The sequence below is a fragment of the Branchiostoma lanceolatum genome, chromosome 1, assembly GCF_035083965.1.
Source record: "Branchiostoma lanceolatum isolate klBraLanc5 chromosome 1, klBraLanc5.hap2, whole genome shotgun sequence".
In the NCBI taxonomy this organism is placed as follows: Eukaryota; Metazoa; Chordata; class Leptocardii; order Amphioxiformes; family Branchiostomatidae; genus Branchiostoma; species Branchiostoma lanceolatum.
This window is the reverse complement of record NC_089722.1, coordinates 6,238,059-6,262,574: the sequence shown is the minus strand read 5'-3', so window position 1 is coordinate 6,262,574 and position 24,516 is coordinate 6,238,059. Positions and strand designations below refer to the sequence as shown.

Below are 24,516 nucleotides of genomic sequence, written 5' to 3'. Positions count from 1 at the left end.
GCGGGTTCCAAATATTCATTTTCCCATTGATCTATAGCAGAGTGTAACTCGTTGAAATAAAGTCCAGTCAAGGCATTCTCACTCGGGATGTCTTAAGATAACGCTTGTAGATGTGCAATTGAAAAGTTTGACAGGTCGGTCGGTGATATATAAGCAGCTGTTGTCGCGCCGCGTGCCTGCGATGCTGGTATGGGTAGTTATATCGACTATACAGACACTTTGGATACTTTTAATCATACCTTTATATATCTAGCGGCTCCTTTTACATGTACCTGTTTTCAGCTGTCAGGGGAATCCTTGGTGAATATCCACGGCCTTCATCTGGGCAAGTCCAGTCAATCATCTGAAACGATAGGTAACGTTATAGTTTTTACTTTGAAAAGCATCTCAAGACTAGAATTAAAATGTGTCAGTATCAATAAAAACTTCCCTTTGATTCCTCTATTAATAGGTATATAATCATTTCTAAGCGTTAACGTATGTATTTTGTATGATAACGTATAACTAACTCCAAAAAACACCAAATCAGTAGTTATCGGTAGGGTCAAATCACATAATGTGATCTGTGAATAATCTAGCAAAATAGCAAATGTTCTTTGGTCTCAACCACATATTCAGCAAGAGCCGACGTTTTGATGACCGTCAGCCATCTTGATCAGGGCAATGCTGACTGGTCCACTGTGCACCGAAGCTAGGTGTTACTGGTTCACAGTGCACTGAAGATAGGTGCTAACTGCTAACAATAGTATGTGATGTATCCATTAGGCTAGATGCAGAACAAACAGAAACATTTGACGTTGTAAAACTTGATGTAACACACGTACCTCCCCATTGGCATTCTCAAAGCGAAGCAGGAAGTCATCAGCCGGCTTGTTACAGTCAGACAGCACGAACTGGTACGTGTTGTCGTTGGGCGGCTTGAAGAAAAAACTCGATCGGGAAATGAAGCTCTGAAGGAAAGAGAAAAACAAAACATTTAAGTTCTTCTCCGTATTCGTGTAACTGTAAAAGTCGCTGGACATGGATGTGGTATACTTTAAACATTTCTACCCATATGGGAATGTGAACATTCGTCTGATGCTACACTCATTGCATGGATTGGCAATCAATTAAAACATTGTGAAAACAACTAACTTCCACCTTTGGTACCTTTGGAAGTCGCTGGAAATAGATATGGTATCTTCCTATCAGACATGTGCGATCTCAATTGAAGAACTATCGGGAGGAGGTTGAAGGCGCTCCCAGCGTTAACAAGCTTTTGTCTGATGCTATATCTACACTCATTACAGAAATTGGCAATCTAATGAAACATTGCTATCTGCCAGAATCACCAACTTATGGTGATCAACAACTTATGACATGAAAAAAGTGGGCTCAATATTTTCCGCAACGGCGTGATCACATTCGTCCTAGGTCATCGTGCGATTTTGATGACATAGAATTTTCATGAAGACTCTACAGAACCAACAACCAACCACCACGAGTAACCAAAAGTTCACTATATGTTTACGATCAAACGATTATCGTGCGACAAATGCCTTTTGCTAACACAGAGAATGCTCAGTCAAAGTATGAATTTTTCAAGTGGGGGGGGGCGGATACTGTGAACTGCAGCAACTTTTGACCACACAAGTAGTCATTTAAGAAAGACCTATATGTATGATAATATGTTTGATATTGTACCCCTAGGCCTTCTCGTGCTTCCCAGCTCGTACTGTCGTCCCACTCAGTCTCAGACGGGTCACCGGTCGGCGGGTCGGTCAGCGCTGGCATTGCTGCCGGGTCAGCATAGGTCCAGTAGTGCTTAGTCACACCGCGATTGCCTGTGGAAACACCATGTATGACTAAGTTAGTCGAAGACTCACCACAGTGTACTCGTTACAACAACTCTAATGGAAAATGATTTATTTTTCTTTAGCAATTTCCAATTTCTTTAACAATTTTAATGGAAATTGTTGATTTTTCTTTAGCAATTTCCATGATTCGTCTTCAACAATTTCCAATGATTTGTTTGTCTTTAACAATGTCCGAGGCTTTTAAAATAACGGCAAAGTATGTTTTCTTAATGGCCTTTTCCGTTCCAGTACTAGTATTACATGGTGAATACGTACCTGGGTAGAAGGTCCTCTCGTTTGCTGGTTTCGCAGGCGTCAGGCACACGATCTCTTCATCCGTGAAGTCCCTTTGTCTTCTGCACTCCTCCCCTATACGTAGAAAACAGAACCTGTTCATTAAACCTATAATTAGTACCTTGCTTCATCCATCGGATAGAACTTTGTATGGTTGAGGACGGGACGATATGAAAGTTGCGGTCACAAAGTTTCATTTTGATGCTGCTACAGTATCTCACAAGACTGCCAAATCTCGCCAGGCATTTTTCAATTGGGCGTAAATAGGCGCAGGCAGGTGCTCAGTCCACACGTTTAAGGAAATATCATGAGCACCGAATGTTGCTTCTGTAATTTATACATTTTAAGAATGGAAGAGGGAGTGGTATGAGGGTCGGGGACAGTCAGAAAACTCGGGAAATGAAACAAAACGTACTGTTAATGCAGAAATGTTCACGGTGGTTTTATGTTCTCGGTTTTTACGGCGACCGTTTCACCGCGAACGTAAAGCCACCGCAAACATGTTTGTCCAATACTGTAGCAGTATATGACAGTGTAGCGCTGCCGCGAACTTAAAACCATCGCGAACACTCCATTTTAGCCTTAGCGCGAAATAAAAACCACGCGAATGTATTTACAGTACCTCCCACAGTGACTACAGCGTCCTGAGACGAAGAGTCGAACCACTCTCCCCCTATGGTGATGGTGGATCGCCCCAGCTCACTGCCAGTAACGGGACTCACAGAGCTCACCTCTGAAAACACAAAACAAAACCCGATGTCAGTTTTTGCAAAGTACATTGAATGCCCTATATGCAGACAGTGACAACAACGTTCTTCGTTGCTGTCGTCACACTTCCGCTCAGGTCAAGTGACGTAGTCGTCAGGTCAAATCAACTTGAGAAGGACCAAAGTACTGGTCGGAACCTTATTGGCAAGCGCTTTACTTTGCGTACGGAAATAATGTGTTAATTCGTTAATATGTTGATTATCGTAACAGATGAACCTTCATACGAAAATAAGAAACGAAACCTTGTGATAATACGACAGGTTTTCTTAGCCAGACTTACAACCATGATCAGAGATGCTTACTGGCGTATGTCTCAAAGTTGTAGATCTTCATGTTGGCACTGAGCTTTTTACTCTCCGAGAGGCTAAGAGACCTGCAAAACAAAGCAAGAATTTGTTGATATTTGAAAATGAATACAGCGCAATGGGATAGGTCGAAAGTCCAGTGAGTACATATAAGTTTAGATTTCCGGCTATAGAGTTGGTCTGAAAAGAGAATGGTGTTGTGTAGGGATACGACTATCTGCCACAAAATAGCGGTCAACGAAATTTTAAATCAAAAGAGTTTCCTACCATGTATCCATTCTATGTCAATCGAATGCCAATTTAGGTGCTAAACCGTTTAGAAAGATTAGAACAAGCCTATTCTACGCTAAACAGGAGTATAGAGGGAGATTCCTACGGGACTTTGTTGCTGATATAATTGATCAATTAAACAACGCTTACCTGCCATTTGGTCCATCAACTATGATGCTGATGTTCTGGTGACCTGAAAACACAACGGTTTGTTGAGATAAAGTCTGTTGACGGTATGAATTTTAGAAAACTAACTAGAAAAAAGCTAAAGCTGAAGAGAGAGAGAGAGAGAGAGAGAGAGAGAGAGAGAGAGAGAGGGAGGGAGGGAGAGAGAGAGGGAGAGAGGGAGAGAGAGAGAGAGAGAGAGAGAGAGAGAGAGATTGAACAATTTTACAGCAGTTGCTGTAGATGCTGCCAAAATGGATCCACGTTATACAATTTGCTTATTTGATCTGATCCCTTTACTTTTACTGTACTTATACTCTTCTGATGGTACATGCCGAAAAGACAACGATTGTAACATTACAGTACTACTCAAAACAACTCTACGAGTAAAACGTGATTTTGGAACAAAAGGTAATAGAGTTTTTTTATATTGCAATTAAATAGGTAACTGCTGAACAATTAATGCGATGGTGGGACATGGGCAAAATTAAACACGTACCGACGAATTTCCCCTGAAGCTTTGCCTCCATGTTTCCCCAGACACTTGTTCCATCATCGTCCATCACAATGCCATACCTGTGACAGAAATTTAAAGAAAAGCACAGCGTTAGGACTATTTCGCCAGGCAAACTCATAGAGCCTGAAGAATGATTCACATCTAATCTCAACTTGTTTTGATGCAGTTTGCAATAAGTAGCATCCTTAGAGATCCGAAGCTTTCATTGTACGATACGATTTGGTAGGTTGACACTTGTGAGTCCATATCACAGTATCTTTAAGAAAGTCTTATCATATCATCCCCCAACGCAGATGCTATGAAAGACTGCATTTGAAAAGATGTCATACTGAAGTCACAGTATGTTGGTATGTAGATGATACGGTAACATACATCTCTTGGTTTTCGTCTCTCAGTGCGCACTGCTGGCCGGCACCATCCTGCCAACACCTATGCGTGAAAGGAGACAGAAATTTGACAAACACATAGTGTGAAACGGTGTCTCCTACTAGTGCATAGTGCCTACGCATGTGATGGCTCACCATTTCAAATTATCCTGTGATATAACAGTACCACCCAACTAACAGCTAACGGTCACCTCTATCATTTCACTTCATCCCTCCTCCTGCACCTGTTGTATCTACTGTTTATCGTTTTGTACATTATGTACTTTTTTGTTGTGTAAATATATAAACAACAACAAACAAACAAACAACAACAACAACCTAGTCTCTACCAGACTAACTACGCCGGGGTTTCACTTGCAGGCTCCTAAACGGGCGAAATGTGCTCTTCACTGTGGACTGACTCTACTGGCTAATTATTCCTTTTTCTGCCGAATTCTACGATTCATACGCCTGTAAGAGGGCCTGGTGGAGGCTAACAACAACCTACCGTACGATGGACTCCGTCCTCCCATTGGTGCATGCAGCCTTGTCGCTGCCATACAGGCAGGTGATGATCTTTCCGTAGGCAGTGAACATCGAGCCTACAGAATAGACATTGATGACGACATTTATTATTTGATTTCATTTCATTTCATTAGAATTGCAACAGCACAATACACGTTGGACAGAGACAGCTATTCTGGTGTCGTGACTCACACATAATATACCCATTTTTTACACATGGATTGGGTGATGAAAGTGGCGTTAAGTTCTTTCCCAAGGGCACAACATCAGTGGCGTCAGGGGATTCGAACCCGGGACCGCTGGGTTTTCTGAACCGAAAACCCTGCCTTTACGCCACCCGACCGCCAAATTAATTCATCCATGATTAATTATTTGATTGAGATTATCTTATCAATTAGTTAATTCGTACATTAATCCATTGATCCGATTTACTAATTCAGTCATTCATTCATTAATTCATCCATCTATTTATTTGAATAAATGAATATATGAAATGACCATATTTTTCCTCTCATTAAATGATTTGTCGATTCTCACCTGGGTACCCAGTGTTAGGAGTGATAGTCCTGATGAACGGTGTCCTCCAATTGGTGGTCTGCGAGGTGGGAAGATTGGTTTATTCATAGTATCGTAGTTATAGCAACTTTTTTGAAGACTAGCAAGTAGTTTAATCTTCGTCGTTTGTATTACATGTATGCCTAATGTTTCACTTTATGTTTCTTCATCATTGATTGTTTTCAATTTTCAATTAGCCTACGGGCATGAATTTGCAATAAACGTATCATTACTATCCATAATATAGATGTTCAGTAGTTACCGAAATAACATGCTTTTGTGTTGCCATATCGGAGATATGGGACAAGAGGATGCGAGGAACCAAGAAATTAAAAGAAATTAGGTCTTAAGTTAAGTATACGGTGCCTATACATGTAGTAGATGAGGCCATGTTGATTTGATTATGTGGATGACATCATCCGGTAACCCCAGAACTAATGTGAGCGCGCGTTGCCTTCATTATATGACATCTAAGTGGCAGGAAGGTTGAACAAATGAATAAGCACATATTGTCTACCGAATAATATTTTTCTTCAATCTACGGTATACGTATATAATCGTATTTTTCATAGCTTCTTTGTGTGATTTACAGTATGGTCGAAAACTTTTTTTTTGTTGGAAACAGACGAAATTTGATATGATCCCCGCGCGGATGTCATCCGAATAATCAAATCAACATGGCCTAAATTTGTTGCTGCTTTACCTCGAAGATGCATTGGTCCGAATCCTGACACTTGAAGGTGGTACAGTCGCGGGCACTAGCACTGGTGCACACGGTCACTTCGGGAGTGTACCTACCCAGTGGCATGGGGCTGTGACAGAAATACAATACATGGAATGTGAACAAAGATCAGAAATGCATATGGAATGTGAACAAATATTAAATACAATGTACAATCAGACCTGTCCTCAGCAACCACCCAAGAGACTGAGCTGCTGAGGGCAGGTGGTTGCTCAGGACAGGGCGGGTTTAACTATCTAAACATGGACTGGACTGTTTTAATGTGGTTGCCTGTGCCAGGTGGCTGTTCGACCAGGTTTGACTGTAGTACAAAGAAAGTGGTTTCCGCTAAATTTTGCCTTGTTTTTCTCATAGTCATTAATTCCAAACAGGAATGCAGGAATACATAGTATTTAATGCACAAGCTTCGATATGCATTTGATTCTTTACTAAAGCCACTTGCCCAGAAGATCATATAGCCCACAACTAGTCACTCATTTCGAAGAAGACCGAAGAATTTGAACTATGATAACTTAGTCTTGGCATGAAAGTTAATCTGAGTTAGAAAATTACATATCAATGCTCAAAATTTACTCGACGGAATTTTCGACCAAATCTCTCAGATTTCTTCAGCTATCTGACCCAAGTGCTGTAGACACATGCGTAATGTTTCCAGTACTGGGTCAAAGTTCGTCACGGAAGACGGTACCGCCCCCCCGCCCCGGTTCATAATTTAGTCTTCATGCAAACCTACCTTGTGTAACACTCAATCTGTATCTTACTGACGGATGTTCTCTCCACTTCGCACGGGTACGACTGAGTGGCACTGACAAAGTTCACGGAAAGGATATCAAACTCCATGCTGAACTCAGTCGGGACATCTGGAACAACGAAGAGGTACCACGAATTAACAGAGGGTAACATTTCCAACAAGTTGCAAGCTTTTGTTGGGATATCAATAACGTCTGTTCTCAAGAATATTTAGTTCTAAACACCACAGATGCAAGGGCCCCGAAGATCTGTACATTGTGGATCGCCGCATGGAAGATATGTTTTCTATGTTCAACCAGTCTAGTTTATGTATATAACTGTTGGCTACTTCTGCTAGTTCATTTTAGTGACGCTTAAGAAGAGTGACGGATATCACTCGAAACGTCCGTAAATATTATCCGTAATTTATCCAGTGGAAGAGTTTGAACTGTATACATTTAACAAAGAAGATACTTCCGTTACTGTTAGACCGACACTAACATAAAATGCAATGGAAGACTCACCTGATCCGAAGATCTTCATCCGAGTCCCTCCGTTTGTGCCGCCAGTGTTGGGGCTGACGCTGTCAATGGTGACTATGGGAGAGACAATGATGGCGTTGATTATACCTTAAAAAACCTAACACGCTTATCGAGAAGAGTAGACCCGGTGTGCTCGGCCAATATGCGTGTCGTGGCGCGGCCGCCGTGCAGTTGCGCGAACAGCCCAAGATTATACTCAGGTCTCTTCAGGGATGTGGACCACATTTCTTTCTTTTTTTTTCATTTCATTTCAGTGTCTATCAATGTGCAGATGTTGGCACATTGGCGCACCAAATCCGTGCTGTGTTTTTGTCACATATTTTGCCAGATTAGCCGAAGTAGCTCGGTGGCGTCACTCCACCGTCAGGGAAGGTCGTGTATGTACTTTCATGCACATATAATCAGCTATTTAATCACCGGTCGATTGATCCATTGCTTAATAGCTTTATGAGAAACAAGACGAAAACTCCTATTACATGCAGGTGCAATGAAAACATGATGCATTGTTTTAGTCACTCGGTTTAATGCAAAACAGGAAAATTCTTTTAAACGCATGTGATCATAAACGGACACATAAATAGACACTATGGGAATGTGCAGAGAACACCTCCAAAGCATGGCTTTGGATAAAAGGTTGTGTGCATCGGGTTGGCGTAATGCTGTCTGAAACCACTGCATTTGCAGGGAATAGACTGCACACACTTTCTATGACACCGTTTGTCTAAGGTTGGGTGTTTTATTACGAACAAGCGAGTTAACTTCAAACGTACGGCATCAGATGCACATTTTGTGTTCTAATTCAAGTGGTGACGAGCATCGAAAATAAAGTGTGATCTTAAGTACATGACCAATCAACGAAAACAGTAATGTTGTTGAGTGTAATGTTGAGTGGTCCGCAACATCAGCGTGTCTGCCTGGCGTTCCACTATGTGTTGTCTTGTTGCAATTTTTTAATAAAGAATAAAGAACGAAAACAGGGTGAAGCTACCCGAAGATAGTACGACTATAGTGATGGGTTAGTGTTTTGTTACCTTATGGACAATCAATGCTGACATTTTGACCTGACATGTTCATGACACTAACGCTTATAGCGTCTGTCAATCTAGGTTATATTCAGTAACCCGTCCGTTCTTTCGGGATCCTTCCATAGCTTCGCTCGACCGGCGATACCAGCGAGAGGAAAGAAACAAAAGAAGACGGAGTTCAACTGCGGGCGTTCTCGGTGATTGAAGTAATGATCTTTGACACAGATTATGCTTTTTTGTATACAGCTTTTGAGCGCATCTTTGACCAGACCCTCCAAGTTGTCTAGAGTTCGATCCCGGCCCCATTCTTCTTCAAGTCACACCACCTTTTCATCACCCGGTGGCGTTATATGCGTGTTTACTTGGCAACTGTCAAACACCAGGTACACTATTTGTCCGGAGGAAACTTTATACCGCCATTGATATCCCTTTGGTAAGGTGTTGGTTTCATCGGCACGTGTTTTGTATAGCGTATCAAGGACATAGGTCTTCTGTGCACACGGCTAAAAACTACGGGGGAGGTTCTAATGGTTTGCGAAGGCAGGTAGAATGTTGAAAGAGTGAGCCTAGCCTGGATGAGGACATGCACATTGCACCCAACAAGCTGGTCAAAAAGTGAAATGTGAAATGCTTTGCGATTCTTAAATTAACAATTCTAAGAGAACCCTGTATGGTCTAGGTCTACCAACATAGTATACTATAGTAGCTAAGGTCACTTTTAATGGAACTAACACCGTGTAAAAGTGTCTTAATGAGTCTAACCACAAGTAGCAACACAAAACACACTTTGGGAAAAAACACTCAACATTCTCACCGCGCGTAAGTAGAGTGGTCAGACTTTTTACCTAGCGTAAGTAGTGAAATATATAGATATTGAACAAGAATTTCTGTCTGTTTTCCACCAGAACGCATTTAAAAAGAGTAAAATCCGTTGTGTAGTCAACTTTTACGGTTCCTTATATTATATTATATGCCAACAAACGCTATATGTATCATGTCGGCATTGTATGACCTAGGGAACACTCGCTTCCTCACAATGCACATTAAGTATAAACCGTTGCCTCAGAATCTCACAGGATGTTGCGCAGTGTTTTAGTCTGCCATTGCCAAAGTAGAGTCGAGTTGTACTGTAAACAGAAAAACAACATCGTGGGGGTGTCTGCAAAATATCTGTGAATGTGACACTTAACGCGCGTTGCCTTTGTGGCTTTGTTAAAACACAGCTAAGGTGTGGTCCACAAGATGTATCTTTTGAAAAGTGTACTATAAGAACAGTCTACTGTTCGTTTGACTGGGGAGCAACATATACAGGGACACTTTCGCTGGATTAGCGGTCTCCATTTGTACTATGGTACATAGAAGTGTTAACGTTAGTGGTTTTGTGGTTAACAATCCTGTTTTAAGATCGTGGCCAACAGCAAGACTGTAGAAAAAATGTGATGATAACCACAAACCACTGAGTGCTCATAAAGTATTCACTTATATTTGAGGTGGAAGACCTTTAGAAATTGCGATTGCAAGGTTATGTAGGGTAGTGGTGCGACTAAATAGCGAAATGCAACGGGAATACAGCCAAATGCATTCGAAATGTTATGGGTATGCAGCTACTATCACTGTGATAGTGGTTGACCCAACTCTTGCTTTCTGATAACAAACACGACTCAAGCTCCGCCCGAAAAAGAGGCCCTAGTCTCAGAACATGGCGGGATATTGCGCAACATGTTTTTAGTTGCCAGACCGAGTTAAAAGTCAAGTTGCCGGAAGTGTCGAACGTATAATGGTGTGACGCACAGGGAGAGATGTTTGCAAAATACCCGCGAACCTGGCACGTTCTGCCCGGGTTGTTGAAGGCCCACTTTTAAGGTTCGACGTACCCGTAGCGCAAATGTTCAAATGTACTTTCTTGAAAGAAACGTATTTTGCAGTGTATGGAATCCACAGAAGTAATACATTGCATAAAAGATGCATTTGAACTGTCACACGACAGCCTCAAGTTGAGAGTTTTGGAGTTGGCCCTCAGTTTGTTTGATTATATTCTTAAGAAATAGGTACACCTCGCGCTCTCGACTCTTTCGTCGCGAGGTGATAAAAATACTGCATTGCTGTTATAAATTGTATATAACCATTTTATTGCACTTTTTTTTTAAATGCGTGAAATGATAATAAGTTTATTGCAAATTCATGCCCGAAATAATGAGGTATTGAGTGACGAATCTTCTAGACGTACATTTGTGATATTCCTACCAAAATAGTTTCCACCACAAAAAGCGCCCTGAATTGCGTTATGAGAGAGGACTGCGTCACGTTTCCTACGGCGCCAGATATTCTATTATTTAGGTCGATCGGTCGGTCAGACGCGTTTTTGTCTTGTAAACTGTTCTTTCTATTTGAAACTGTCGATGCCATATCGTTCCGGACCCGTCGATGGCGTGTCCTAAAATATCATGACTTTTTGGGGAGGCAAAAACTATAAAGTCGAATACAACATTTCAGTACGACAGTGTCGTGAAAAAATAAAAGTTGGTTGGTTGCATTAGTTGGTTGGTTGGTTGGTTGGTTGGTTGGTTGCATTAGTTGTTTGGTTGGTTGGTTCGTTGGTTGGTTGGTTCGTTGGTTAGGTGGGTGGGTTTTCGATGGGTTTTTGAGTGGGTTGGTTGCGTGGGTTTGGATAGGTGTGTGACTGTGTGTGTGTTGCATTGGCTGGTTGGTTGGTTGGTTGGTTGGATGGTTGGTTGGTTGGTTGGTTGGTTAGTTGGTTAGTTGGTTAGTTGGTTGGTTGGTCGGTCGGTTAGTTGGTTGGTTGGTTGGTCACTCGGCCGTGCGGTTACCTAGCTAATCGTGGGCATTTTTATCCCTATTTTACCATAACAGTCAAAGTCAATACCACTGATGCGACAAGGTAGGTCAACGGGTCATGAAAAGGTTCTTAACTGTTATGACTACGCAAGAAGTAACCACGGACACAAGCTCCTGTCCATTGTGCGATGTTTTAAAGGCGTTTTGTTTCTTTCTAAAAGCGCCGACCCGTCCTTTGAGTTTCTCCTTTTTTTCCATTATGGTGCAGGTTACTCGTGTTTGTCAATCTGCTCCATGGCGACGGTGGAAACAACAAGGAGTTCAATTCAGAATTCGAGTTTGTAGTGACAAAAGTAAAGAGGTAGTCAGACGGTGGCAGTACATAAAGATAAACAAACGGATACAAAAAACATGAAGAGTGCAAATAAATTTGATACCACTCCGATTGACCGGAGGTATGTTAATACGAAACGCATTATTTAGATTCTAAAGACATTGGACACGCTTGTTTGAATCTGGCTACTCGCGTGGGAAAAAAGTTTTTCGATGGATGTAAAAAGTATGAAAGTTATTGAAGAAAAGCTTCCAATGACAAGTAGAAGAGGGGAATCCGTTGCGAAAAAAAAAATGTGATAAGAAACATGTGCACGGTCCGATAGGATAATTTCAACTATGCCTAATTCCTAAGCGTATCAGGATATCAGTTACCAGAAATGTGATTAATCTTTTCTGCGTTATCAATTAGTAACATTATCCGTTATGTCCTGCTTTAAACCCTTGTGGTGTGATTTGGATGGTTTAACATTGCTGACCAAGAAAACGCTGTCTTCCGGTAGATTTTCGCTACGGCTTGCTTTGAGCATATTTTACAGCGTTGTATGCGTCACGCCAGGATTGGACTTCAGAGCCACACGAGAAGCTGCCGAATCCAAAGTGCTACCATCATCTGAAAAGATGGAAGGATGCCTACTATACGTCTGCCCAGTGCGCCAAAATTCACTAGTGGAGATTCCTTCTGTTACTTTTTTTACAAACTAGATAAACGAGCCGAACATTTTTTGTTCCAAGCTGAGGTTGGCTGGGAAGATTAGGACCTTCTTCTGATTGGCCTTCTTTCCGCTCATCCTTTCGATGTGAGCAATTGGGGCAAATCAGAAAAAAGGTCACAATCTCCCCATCTATCCTCCGCTAAAGGGTACGAAAAATTGAAAAAACATGCGTCAAAACAAGTTGGCTCTAACATATAAAGATTGGCGGAAATGGTATCTGTGGTCATCGACCTCTGAGACGTGACGGCAGGCTCGCACGAGTGAGTGATTTATGTGCAGGCACGTCAACTAACTAGATAAACAAACATATCACGACGTGAGCCCTGCTTTGTGTTTATAAAGCTGGAGTGGAAGGTAGTGAGGATGTTGAAAATTTCGTATGCATGTACAACACTGAGTTTACTTGGAGTATTGCGAATTAATACATTAGATACGTTACTATCTCATGACGTTGGATAATGGAATAGATCAACGCACATAACGAAATTTCATTGCAAAGGCCTTAAACGCCATCGATCGTGGAAGCTCCGGCGTTAAAAGGGAAAAGTTTTATTTTGCATTTTTGGACGAGGACACATCTATAGCTGCAGCTTTTTCTGTGGTGACGACAAGAAATGTAATGGCGGTAGGGTAACCGTGCCCATGTGTTCCTAGACAATTTCTACGGGCCCATGCAAGTAGCCAAAGCGCCCATGTCTTTCTCTAAAGGTTTCGAGAAAATGAATGGCCAAATAAGGTCAAATTGGCACAGAGACGCCCCCAAAGGCCTATGCTTTGGTCTGCGGCATTAAGGGCAAACGTCGGTGATGTAGATTGTACGTTAAGTGTTGGGATAGATGTTTCGCTTTGGTTAGATAAAGCTAGATATCCGTGTAACATATTTTAGCTCCGGTTAACTTCGCTTAAAGCGACCGGAGGAGCGAACCGCAGCTAGAATAGGATGGACAGGTTTCAGTCTACGTTTCTTTAAAGTTCAAAAAGGATACGGAAAGAGCCATAAGACTACTTATTGCGGAAAATGCTCACTGGACTTAGTGACAGACCACAACAACCCTGAAATGTGAGAGAGGAAGAGACCTTGGAGAAAGTGCCGGTCCAGGATCTATTTCAAGTAGGCGAGCTCCTGAGCTCAAAAGGAATGTTCTGGATATATATCTTACGTATTTCTTAAGTGGTGACATGTACAATTGGTAATGAACGTAACTGACGGATTCAACTGGATTTCTCGTTAAGAATTCAAGCAGAAATTTGAGGTGAAGTTCATCAGGATTGACTATAGCCTAATGATTGACACTCTCGCTCTGGAAATACGTCAAGGAAGAAATAACAAGATTATCATATCAGCATGCCCCGCATTCAATTGTACCATGATTTATAGAGTTGAAGGCAGAAAACAAATCCTTCAACGGAATAGTGAGCGCTGCGCAAGGTGTGATGAATTGCAAGACGAAGTACCTAACAAAACCGTCACAAAAACAATCAATTTGTACACCCTCGACTGATCTATGGAAAGATTGAAGGATATAAGATTAATTCAAGAGCTTCTTGCTGTGTTAGACGAATGACTTTGCTCGCTAACGACATCAAGTATGTTTCTCTACGTCCATCCGTGTTCGTACAATAGCGTGAGACTCCTGCAAATTTTCCTCTCGGAGTAAACCCCGCATGCACACTAGTCACTTTTTTCACTTGACAGCGGTAAGACGAGACAACTGTTTCTTACCTGATTCTGCCTCGTGCAGCGACGTCAGAGCCAAGACGGCCACCAGGACGGCTGCAGCCCTTCCCGACGCCATCATCTGCTCAAGACAGTACAACGGTTGAGGCTTAAAGGTGCAAAGATGAAGTTTTTTTTCTCGAAGACACTGTCAGGCTGAGACAATGTCGTCAGCACAGGCCAGGGTTATGCGCTGCACTGAAGCACCTCCCCAAGGGCATAGGCAACCCCTGCTTTGTAAACGCCGTTTCGCAATATCATAATTCGATCTGCTGTGTAGGCAACTCGCCTTTGTTTCCCTTTAACTCGAGCGAAACTCAACACCGGGTAGCATTGACTTAAGACGGAATCTAGTCCCTCATTGGCGAGTAAAGTTTAGTTCATTGTGATGACGTACTGTCAATATTGTCAAGGAGGCTGAGCAGTGATGGGGACGGGAAAAGGGTGACGTTTTGATGAAGTTAATGGTTTCGTACTTAAAGGTGTTATTTGTGTATCATGTTAAGGTCGTGATGCATCAATGCATTTCTGGAATTCCTCATTCAGATCCCTGCAACAGACGTAGCAAGTTCTGGAAGCGTCTGTAGAAGATTGCAGACCAAAATGTATTCCACTTTTTAAAGAATGATGGACAACTATGAGACTTTTAAAGTTTGGTCAACTGCTATCATAAAAAGGGGCATGGCCAACGCTTCTAGTCGACCAATCAGCTTTCTCCATACAACACTTTGATTACACGTGCGCAGTATCAAACTTCACCCAAGTCATGCGCGCTGCCATGTGACCATTCAAACACCCCCATAAAAACACACGCAGCCATCTAAAACAGGTCGGTAACGATGTGATAACCTGCAGATCGTTGACCCCGTAGCTTCAGTTGACCCGTAACAAGCCCAGGAACTTAATCCAGGCCGGTGACAATGCAATTACCTTAAGAGCAATGACCCTGTAGCTTCCCTTGACCCGTAACGAGAGCAGCCACAAATTTCGTCTACCTGTGGTTATGAAAGGTAATCATACAACGGGCGTATCTTATGCAACAGGTGTAACTTACCTGTACCCCATTCAAGAGGATGATGTTTCTCAGCCTTTTGTCGAGTCATGAAAGAAACCATCTTATTTCGGCCACAATAACAGAATTCACGCCGTATGCGGCAAAACTTAAACTGACAACCGTAGAGTAATCCAAAAAAAGACAGAAAGAATAATTGGTGTCAGACATCTTTCTTGACATTATACTTGCGGTGATAGCGATTTGGCGTAGAGTTTAATTTTCAGATTCTTTCTCTTCTTGGTTGTTCATTTTTCTATATTTGATAACATGTAATCTTCTATTGCTTGGTGTACGAGTGACGACTCAAAGCATGCTTTGCGTTTCAAAAGTATGGTAACTTTTATCGGATCTTATCGTATTGGGCGCTCTACGCAAAGTCAGAATGCGAATAAGACTTCGTATATTTGATTCAAGAGAGGTTCGGCTGTTGCTTCGGAGACATGGAAAGTGCTAGAACCAACATAATCTCTAAATGTCTAACTAGTTAGAGCTTTTAGTTCGTTGTAAATCCACGGGTTTAGAACAAAGCTATGCCCAATTCGTACCAAACAGGATGACGCAACTCTTTTTATCCAACCTGAATAGGTTTAAGTTGTCAACGTCCTACATGAGGCGAGTTTGCTTCATTGTTTGTTCAACCATTTGAAGTTGTAAACTACATTGTAGCACGAATGTTTGACGGGATGTGCAAAGTGTACGGCCTAAGTCCGTAATTGTTATATCCTGAAGCCCATTAGGGTAACTGTATTTACCTAATTCAGAAAATTCAAATCGCGTTATGTGCTTACCGAGCCTGTGTCGACATGCACAAGGACAAGGGTAGAAAGATAGGCTTCTTTATCCTGATTTATCATCGCTAAGATGTTTATATAAGTGTCACATAGGTAGGTCTACACATGTACTGAAACTTGGTCAAATACCGTTGAATGATTGACAATTTATTTGCTTTTTCCGTCATTAAGGAAAGGTAAACTTGTTCTTGTCGTGAAAAAGTCCGACTTGTCTTTGTGACAAAAACTTAGTTAACCGTTACGTATACGTTTGTGAATATTAGTCATCCAGGAAATTGAAGAATAGAATTTTGATTAAATCTATACCACTGGATAACATATGAAAATATCAGACGTTTCATATTCTTATTTTCATATCCTTATTCATGAGTACTTGCTCTATGCTACTTGATACAGGACATGGCCTTAACCTCGTCCAAGGTTATAATGATGTAAGCCAGAATGATTTAATTTCAACACGTGGGAATATAGTTTTATTCAGGCATAACAGAGTGCCAGCTGTTTCTCACGTCTGTTTTCTTGTTTACACTTTCTAACATGTAATGTGATGAAGGCTCTTCCGCCGCGTCCTTCTTTTGAGCCTCGCCCCAGAATGCCAATAATCACCGGCGTCTATGAAAGACGACTTAAGACGTGTCTATACGTCAAAACACAATGAGTTAGAAAGCTGACACCAGGGTTTTACAAAATCGATGGATCTACATCTGTTTCTTTGCTAATCGTAATGTTTTTCGATTGTTATCGCGTTTTGATAGCTCCTGTTACTAACTGGCAACATTGTTCTTCAAAAGCCAAGGAGGCTGAAACAAGAGGATATCGACGGGTAGTTACACGCCCTCTAACCTGTGCACTATCAGTACATATTCGCTTCAAGTCCACATGCTTTAGGCTACCTGAGCTGCAGAATACAGTGGATCATCATCAGTCATTGTTTTCACGATGCTTTCACGACGTGACAGAAGTCGTGTTTCTGGTCGGTCCACATCGACTACTACGTCCCAACCATTGTGGACTACTACGTCCCAACCGCTGTATCCATTGTGGACTGATCTGTCTAGATTATGAATGTGATAATATATGTATTACGTTTGTGAAATGTGTCTGTGAAGTATGTTTCAACACAAAACTGCAGGTAAAAGTGCTGATTTATTGTCAACACGTATTCAAGTAAGGTCTTAATTAAAACCTATTTATATAACCTCTATCATTATCTACCCGCATTACATAAGCATATGTCAGAAATAAAAAAAGTTATGTTTGCAACGATTACATCTGTATGGGAAGCAGCACACAATAACGTCAAAACTGTATTTTTTTTATAAAAGCAAGCTAGGACTATAGTTTTAATGCAAATTGATGGTAATAGCTGCTTCTTTGTAGGTCATGTAAATTGCAAAGTTACACAATACAAAATGTACTGGCTGTGAATCTAATACTCTCATGCTAAAATTTTGTATCGATCATATCAAAGCAGCCTTTAAAAAAATATAAAACAAACAAATAAAATAGGTCTCAAGTCAAGTCCTTGGTCCGGTCGACGGTCAAGTCTGAAAAGAGATGAAATCTAGTTGAAAGTGACAGAATAGGTAAATTACAAAGATAGCAAAACGAATACATGCGTTAGTAATATAAAAACAACATATTACTATGTCATGAACACAAGGGTTACAATGGGAGGGACCTTTGCATTAGGTTTTCATAATCTCCTCGAGTTTGTTTATCATCTCCATGAAAAATGGAGATATTGTTTTGGGTGTGTCTGTGTCTGTAGACTCTGTATATTTGTGTTTCCGCACCACTCCAGTCAGCATAACTCAAGAGCCTCTTGATGGATTACAATGATATCTGGTATGTGGGCAGGTGTTGTGAAGCCGAAATTCAAGGTCGATTTTGGGCCCCCTGGTATGTGACTTTGGTACTGCAGCAGACCTTCAATTTTTGTATCTTTTGACCTGGACGTGCTGTGGTCTTGATTTTTGGGTGGCAGATAGCTTGTGATGTAATAAAGAAGTGGTGTAGGTTTGGGGGCCATTTTGAGGAACCAAGGTGGTATTTGGTCTGGACCAGATGCTTTAGATGGATTTATGCTAATTGTAACGTATGTAGTTTATGGAAAGTGGATCATCAACAGATACCAATTATGCAAATAAATTCCTAATTTGCATAATTAATGCAAAACACCATATCTCATCTAATTGGAATAAGTGTGGCAATTAAAAATTATTGCCTTAGCGAAGGTGTCTGGATTGATCTTACTTCACTGTAAGGAAAGGACCAACGTAGCACTCTAGATCTTAGTTCTGCCATAATATTGTGCAAAACGCACTAAGAAATCCGAAAGGCATCTGCCAAGCAGATATAGAAAGGCACCATGTAACTCGAGGAGTTCCTAGCATATGTGGAAAGGCTGGAGTACACTCCCGTTGTAGTGTCTTTTTTCTCTGGCATTGTTGGATAGGTGGAGTGAGAAACTAGGCCGGAAGTTTAGAAAACCGGTTTGCTGGGGCTCCTATGATCGTTTTGGTTGTTATTCTAGCTCTGTAGGATGTGTTTTCGAGGAGCTACTGTTGTTTTTCCGACACCGCACCCCTCCCCGTAAGGCGTTCAGTGTAGACTGCCCAAGCGGTAACCCAAGTTATTTATCGTTCCGTTTAAAACTTTGCCTTTCTTTATATGCTTGGATCTCCTCAAGTTTTGCTTTTTACAGAGGTTTTTTTGGTGGGAGGCATGATGTTCAGCACGTTTTGGTGATAATAGATCAACTGGGATGTGCAAAGCCTTTTCAAAGCTAGAATACTAGATCCGGTGAACTCCCTGACACACTCCGGACAGTACGAAATCTGACACCACGTAAAAGTAGGTCATCTGTCATCGACTGCTGAGTGCCTAGATGCCAGACGTGCTAATGAGGTATCAAGTGACAGGAGGGCATCCACAGAGTTGGCCGGACGGATTCCTGAAATTCCTGTGGAATTCTTGCAAATCGGGCGTAAAATATACTATTAAGCTCGCCCCTAAGGCTTCGCTAATATTATAGGACTGTCAATATGATACTTAGTATGCAGGTAGCTTAGACAGATATGAAGTGCAAATCATGCTAATTGTGACTTAATTTTTTGTTTGTTGTAGCAGTTATAAAACTCCAAATTTGTTGCATAGAATATTAGCATGACGTTGAGACATTATGGAGGACTGTTACATTTTGATCCAGTGTTTCTGTAGCATTAGATGGAAATACTCAAGTACATCCCCCTATCTTAAGCATTGCAATACAATAGTGTACAAAACCACAAGAAAAAACTTATGGGAAACATTTTTGTGCAATATCTTTACTTGACTTCACCCTTCCAGTAGTCCATGGACCACTCAATGTGGACAAATCAGGCCTGAACATTTGCTGTTGCCTTCATTATCATACCTGCAGTGACATTGTACATTGAGGACCATTATTTACTTATGAGCTATGTAAAATCTATTCATCTATGTCTACATATTTGAGTATACAATAAGAACTTGTAGGATAAGCCATACAGTGACTGGATATTAACTAAAACAGTTCAATAACATCAAGGGGCAAAAGCTTAGGAATCATTACTTCCTGGATGCATTTCCATTTCGTCCCTTGAAGGAACGACAGCGGATGTACCCATGCACAGATGAACCTGAAAAAAATGTACAACAGTACTTGGTTAGTCATATGTCGCCACATCATCATCATTATCATGACGGCACATACATGTACTTATGTTTAATTTGTAATACAGAAGTTTATCTTAACTAGTACCACACCACTACTGCCACCTTAACTATGCAAGACCTGTCTTCATCCCACCTTGCAATACAACAGGTGAGACAGCCTTTTTTTTACACAATGTTAAGAAGTGTATAGAATTTAATGATAGTTATGCAATGGAAAACATGTCGAAGATAACAGAGTTCAAGTGATCTCACTTACCATACTGTAGAACTGTAGGGTTGGCGTTGCTTCCATTGGAGGCACGAATGCAACCAAACATGTTTTCCAAGGCAACTAGGTTGGTACTTGCAGAGACAGGTCCCATCCCAGGGAATTGAGTTATCATAGTACAGACATACGACTTATAGCCAAGCACCATAGAGCACAGGTCAACGTGCAGCTTGTCAGAGATGTAGGCTTTGTTCCGTTCTTTGGGTGTCTGATTCTCACTCTCCATAACATCTTCTCTCCAGTCGAGAAACCATTGAAGAGCTGCATCCAGCTCTACTAACCTCTGATCGTCCATCGTTCTACATGAAAGAACCAGATAGAAGACAATCAACAGATGCAAACAAAAAAAGGAAGTTAATTTCCTTATTTCTGACTGGTATACAGGGGCAATTTGTACGTCTTGAACATCTTTTTTGTCACAAGTAATAACATGTAACAACCTCATATAGACTTAAACAATCAGGGTAATGTAAATGATAATGATAATGGAGACTGTGCATTGTATAAAATACAACCAGGATTTTTTGCAGGGACTTATGTAGCCTTTTCACCATTTAAAGTGAAAGACAATACAATCATTAATAATGTGCAAGTGAAGTTTTCTAACCGTATGGGCTTGGTGTCTGCAAATGTCTTCACAAACAATTTGGCTACAGACAGGTACTCCCAAGTTAAGGCCATGGAATCAGCATCTCCCTCCTGACCTCTTTTGAACTCCTGATAGTGCTGAAAAAGAATTTGAGAGAAAAGCATTGTTATAGAATATAGAAATACTATTATTCTGAAATGATAGAGCATTGCACTGATTTACATTATCTACATTTACAGCAAAGCCAAAGTCAAGACTGTGGGAAGTCCCTCACTTCACTCAGGTGTAAATGAGTACCTAGAATAGGTTAGGGACATCCCTTGGACAAGACATTAAATGGAGATCCCGTGTCTGGGGAGAGCCATACCCCTCACATGTTAAAGAACCCACCACACCTTTCAAAATAGAGTAGGGGCACACGCATGCCCTGGTGTGCGTTGGTCCAAACACCTTACAGTCGGTTGACCCGATACATGTCAGTTATTGCCAATTTTTCAGCAGATGGACATTATGGAAGAAGAAGAAGAAAACTCACATAGAGCAGTTCAAGCATGTTGTCACTGAAGATGTCAGCGGCAAGATGGTTCGTCATGCGTGTGGCAGGGGTGATTTGGAAATGGCTGTCTCCTATCTTGCATGATGTCACTGGTGCCCTGGCATTGGTTTTGTCATGAAGATACGCTTCTTCCAAATGGGACCATAAAATGTGCTTCCCATTGAACTTGAAACAGCTGGCTGTGCCTGTCAGGGAACTTTTTTCCAGGTTGTTCCTCAGCTTTCTAATGGTGTGCTGAAAAAAATAATTCGCAATCAGATATGCTAGTAAAGGAGTTACCCCTTTTCATCATGATGGGATAAGCCAGAAGAAATTAGTAAATAGTATTAGGATAAAAGAAAGAGTTATGCAAGAGGAATAAAAGAAGCCATCTACATCTGGGCTTTACAGTCGTCCCACAGAGATGGGGGCACCACAGACCTTCTGCATCGTATGATCCACTGCTCACTGAGTCACATGTCCTATCTGTATAACGTGACGTCACAGAGACTGGATTCCTCATTCCTTGATATTAGGACTGGAGTTGAACATTCAAGAATTTGCGTAAGTCCAAATACTTGTGTTGGAAATTGCAGTTTAACTTTGATACAGTATCAGCAATACTAAAACTTACCGGTGGATCCATGATGAATGAGTACTTGCTGCTGCTGTCGTACCTGTTGTCTACAGTGAACTTGTTCATAATAGCATCTTCAGGAGACTTGAAGTGACCCATGATGAAGTCTCGATTTGCTTGGCTCCCATCACATAGGCAAGCATGCGAAAAGAATTTGCGGTGTTTTAAGTGGAATACACTGTCCCAATGGTGGAGGAAAATGTTGATGGGTTCAATTTCAGTGATTGGGAACCAAGCAAAGGGAAAAAAAAAGCCCTCGCATCCCTGAAAGGCCAGCTGGAACACGTGGGTGGCCATCTCAGCCTTTCTGTCACCTGCAGGTTGTGGAATGTAACAGATAGTAAATAGTAAATTAAAGGTACATGTAATACAAGTGTGATAACCTCACTTTTTAACACAGTCGTAGAACTAGAAGGGTTAGGTAAAAGGGAAACATTATATTATTATATAAAACATAGCCCCTAAGCCTTACCGCCTGTCTGAAGGGACCGCATGTTGTGATAGAACTCCCCCAGGTCAACGAGGCCAGCAATTTCAAACTCGTCCCCTAGCTGGATGCTTCCCTAACAGTAACAATATTCAAATTCATAAAACATTCAGTGTCAAAGAAGACAGAAATAGCTGATGTGCACATTGACATATGGGCATCCAGCATAGTAATTAGGTGCTTAGCAACATATTAAGAGAACAGCAGATACAATCTCATACTTTTCATTTCAAAATGTGACCTTTGATGCAGGTTTTTATTACAACTTATAAATAATGATGATAATGTATTGTTTACTCAAACAATAGACAGTCTTACCTGTATTTTCATCTCATGAAATACAATAAATCCATGCCGCCCTCTTTCCGTCACACCTTGTCGTTGTGCTTCTTCATCCATCCACTTGATAACATCTGGGTGTAGTCCAGGCTTCTGAATCTGACTAACTTTATTTTTGTTGCATCGTAGAAGCCTCTTCTCTTCTTCACTTAGATAGTCCCATCTTTTCTCTTTTACGGCAACCTGAGGGATGTCACCCCTTGTCCTCTTCATTTTCTCTTGCCTCCAGTGGGCTTGCTTTATTGCTGAGCGTAGTCTGTTTTTAGAGAAATCCGGCACCAGTTCGGAAAATTCAATGGAAATTCCTTGGCCTTAAGTTCTACCTACGCTCAAATATGCAATATCAAATATTACTGTCAACCTCAGTAATGAAAAAAAAAAGAGACAGGCACCTGAATAATATTCTTATTTCTATTATTGTCAAATGAATTACAGGCTTGTCAGACATTTCAATGTGAATTTACACGTTACCAGGTCCAGTTTCACGTTTCCAGTATATAATCATGTAAATACTGTTTTTTCTTAGCCTGGATCCAGACCCCAAAAAAATATTTTAGAGATTGAAGGTCTGGCATCCAGGCTAATTTCTCTTCTATGATTGGCACAGAAACAGCAAGCTGCATTTTTAAATATGTGCTTTTTTATATATAAAAGGCTGTCTGTTTTATAGAATATGAGAAAAATTACGAAGGGGAGTAACGTTACCTGTCAACCTAAGGAACTTGTAGCCATCATATATAAGCCTAAACAACAACATAGCCTGAGGATTATCCTGTTTGGTTACAGGCCACCAAACATAAAGGTAGTGCTGCCTGGAACTAAACAGGATGACACCCAGCAGGCTAACAACAACATAGATCAAGGAGGCTATATAACGTTAACCTCCTTGCATAGATCTACTTATAAAGCACAATTAATTACTTAGACCTATTTACATTTTTAACATAGGCTCTACTAGTACCTTATCGACCTAATTGAAGACCAGAGACCAGTTTCTTCCCGCTGTTTGGATGACAGTAAAAGCGGACGACATCTGAAGCGGACGACAAATATATTTGAAACAAGCGGGAAAGAAGCCTATTGACCCCATCTGACCTCTGAAGCCCTGGGGTCACGGGTTAATTATTCCAACCGTTGCCAGTACAGAAGGAGCCTTTGACACCAAAGGAGAGCAACTCACGACCCATAAGACAAACCAAACATACGGAAGAAAGGCGATACTCAAGAACGTACCCGTTGAAGCTACAGAAGAAGAAATCGAACAAAACATACTTGAACTCACCGGTAACCACGTCAAGGTCCACAGATACCGCTATCAAGACACTGGCAAACCTCTAAGGGTTGCACGAATCGACGCCACACACAACGGACAACTGAACAATCTCTTCCTACAGACCATAACAATAAGAGGGGAAACAGTCACAGTAGAGCCATACAGAAGCAAGAAAGCCACTCCAATCAGATGTTACAACTGCCAAAAACTCGGTCACATAGCTAAACTGTGCAAAGTAGCAGCCTGCTGCATTAAGTGTGGAGGACCCAAAGATCACCCCACCCCGTGCAAACCCAAGTGTGTAAACTGCAGCGGTAGACACTCTGCCAACGATCCAAGGTGCCGGGAATTCCAGTCCATCAAGCAAAAGCTACAAGAAAGACAGCTAAGACAACACCAATAAAGCAAGTAATGAAAATAGCCAGTGACACCCTGACTGTACTAGTAGTCCTACTACTAGCCTCCACATGTGATCAAACATCTGACTCTGAAACTCAAGCAAACTCCACACGGGACAGCACTTTTACAAGCAAGATGAACATTGCACAGGTCAACATACGGTCAATCAACACCTCCTCTACACTCGTTGAACATATGTGCAGGAAACAAAACATTGACATACTTTGTCTATCAGAAGTATGGACC

General features: G+C 41.3%; 2 protein-coding genes across 2 annotated transcripts in view; both read right to left on the bottom strand.

Annotated features, from left to right (window-relative positions):
- LOC136426325 (fibrocystin-L-like) overlaps positions 1–14,436 on the bottom strand; it is a 75,737-nt gene extending 61,301 nt beyond the window's left edge. Inside the window, exons 1-15 of the mRNA XM_066415071.1 lie at positions 14,206–14,436; positions 7,595–7,666; positions 7,075–7,201; positions 6,303–6,411; positions 5,582–5,639; positions 5,028–5,121; positions 4,527–4,583; positions 4,137–4,213; positions 3,623–3,665; positions 3,200–3,270; positions 2,752–2,862; positions 2,112–2,204; positions 1,684–1,823; positions 825–950; positions 273–343 (exon numbers count right to left, since the gene is read on the bottom strand). Of these exons, the coding sequence (XP_066271168.1) occupies positions 273–343; positions 825–950; positions 1,684–1,823; positions 2,112–2,204; positions 2,752–2,862; positions 3,200–3,270; positions 3,623–3,665; positions 4,137–4,213; positions 4,527–4,583; positions 5,028–5,121; positions 5,582–5,639; positions 6,303–6,411; positions 7,075–7,201; positions 7,595–7,666; positions 14,206–14,281 (1,325 nt within the window). The 5' untranslated portion in view covers positions 14,282–14,436. The remainder of the gene's footprint in view (positions 1–272; positions 344–824; positions 951–1,683; positions 1,824–2,111; positions 2,205–2,751; positions 2,863–3,199; positions 3,271–3,622; positions 3,666–4,136; positions 4,214–4,526; positions 4,584–5,027; positions 5,122–5,581; positions 5,640–6,302; positions 6,412–7,074; positions 7,202–7,594; positions 7,667–14,205) is intronic.
- Positions 14,437–19,353: 4,917 nt separating this feature from the next.
- Positions 19,354–23,692, bottom strand: LOC136431213 (uncharacterized). The gene is made up of 8 exons (XM_066422526.1): positions 23,560–23,692; positions 22,578–22,854; positions 22,245–22,335; positions 21,770–22,086; positions 21,136–21,390; positions 20,619–20,737; positions 20,000–20,310; positions 19,354–19,706 (listed from the first exon to the last, which is right to left on the bottom strand). Exons 2-8 carry the CDS (start codon positions 22,809–22,811, stop codon positions 19,636–19,638), a joined length of 1,398 nt encoding a protein of 465 aa, XP_066278623.1. The 5' UTR covers positions 22,812–22,854; positions 23,560–23,692; the 3' UTR covers positions 19,354–19,635.
- Between the last annotated feature and the right edge of the window lie 824 nt (positions 23,693–24,516).

What these genes read in the sequence shown, in the direction of transcription:
- LOC136431213 (XM_066422526.1), bottom strand. Translation starts at nt 22,811, where the DNA reads ATGAAGAGGACAAGGGGTGACATCCCTCAGGTTGCCGTAAAAGAGAAA. An exon ending in CATTCATCATGGATCCACCG is followed by an intron (nt 21,391 to 21,769) that starts GTAAGTTTTAGT and finishes TATTTTTTTCAG; the next exon opens with CACACCATTAGAAAGCTGAG. An exon ending in GCAGACACCAAGCCCATACG is followed by an intron (nt 20,311 to 20,618) that starts GTTAGAAAACTT and finishes TCTTTCATGTAG; the next exon opens with AACGATGGACGATCAGAGGT.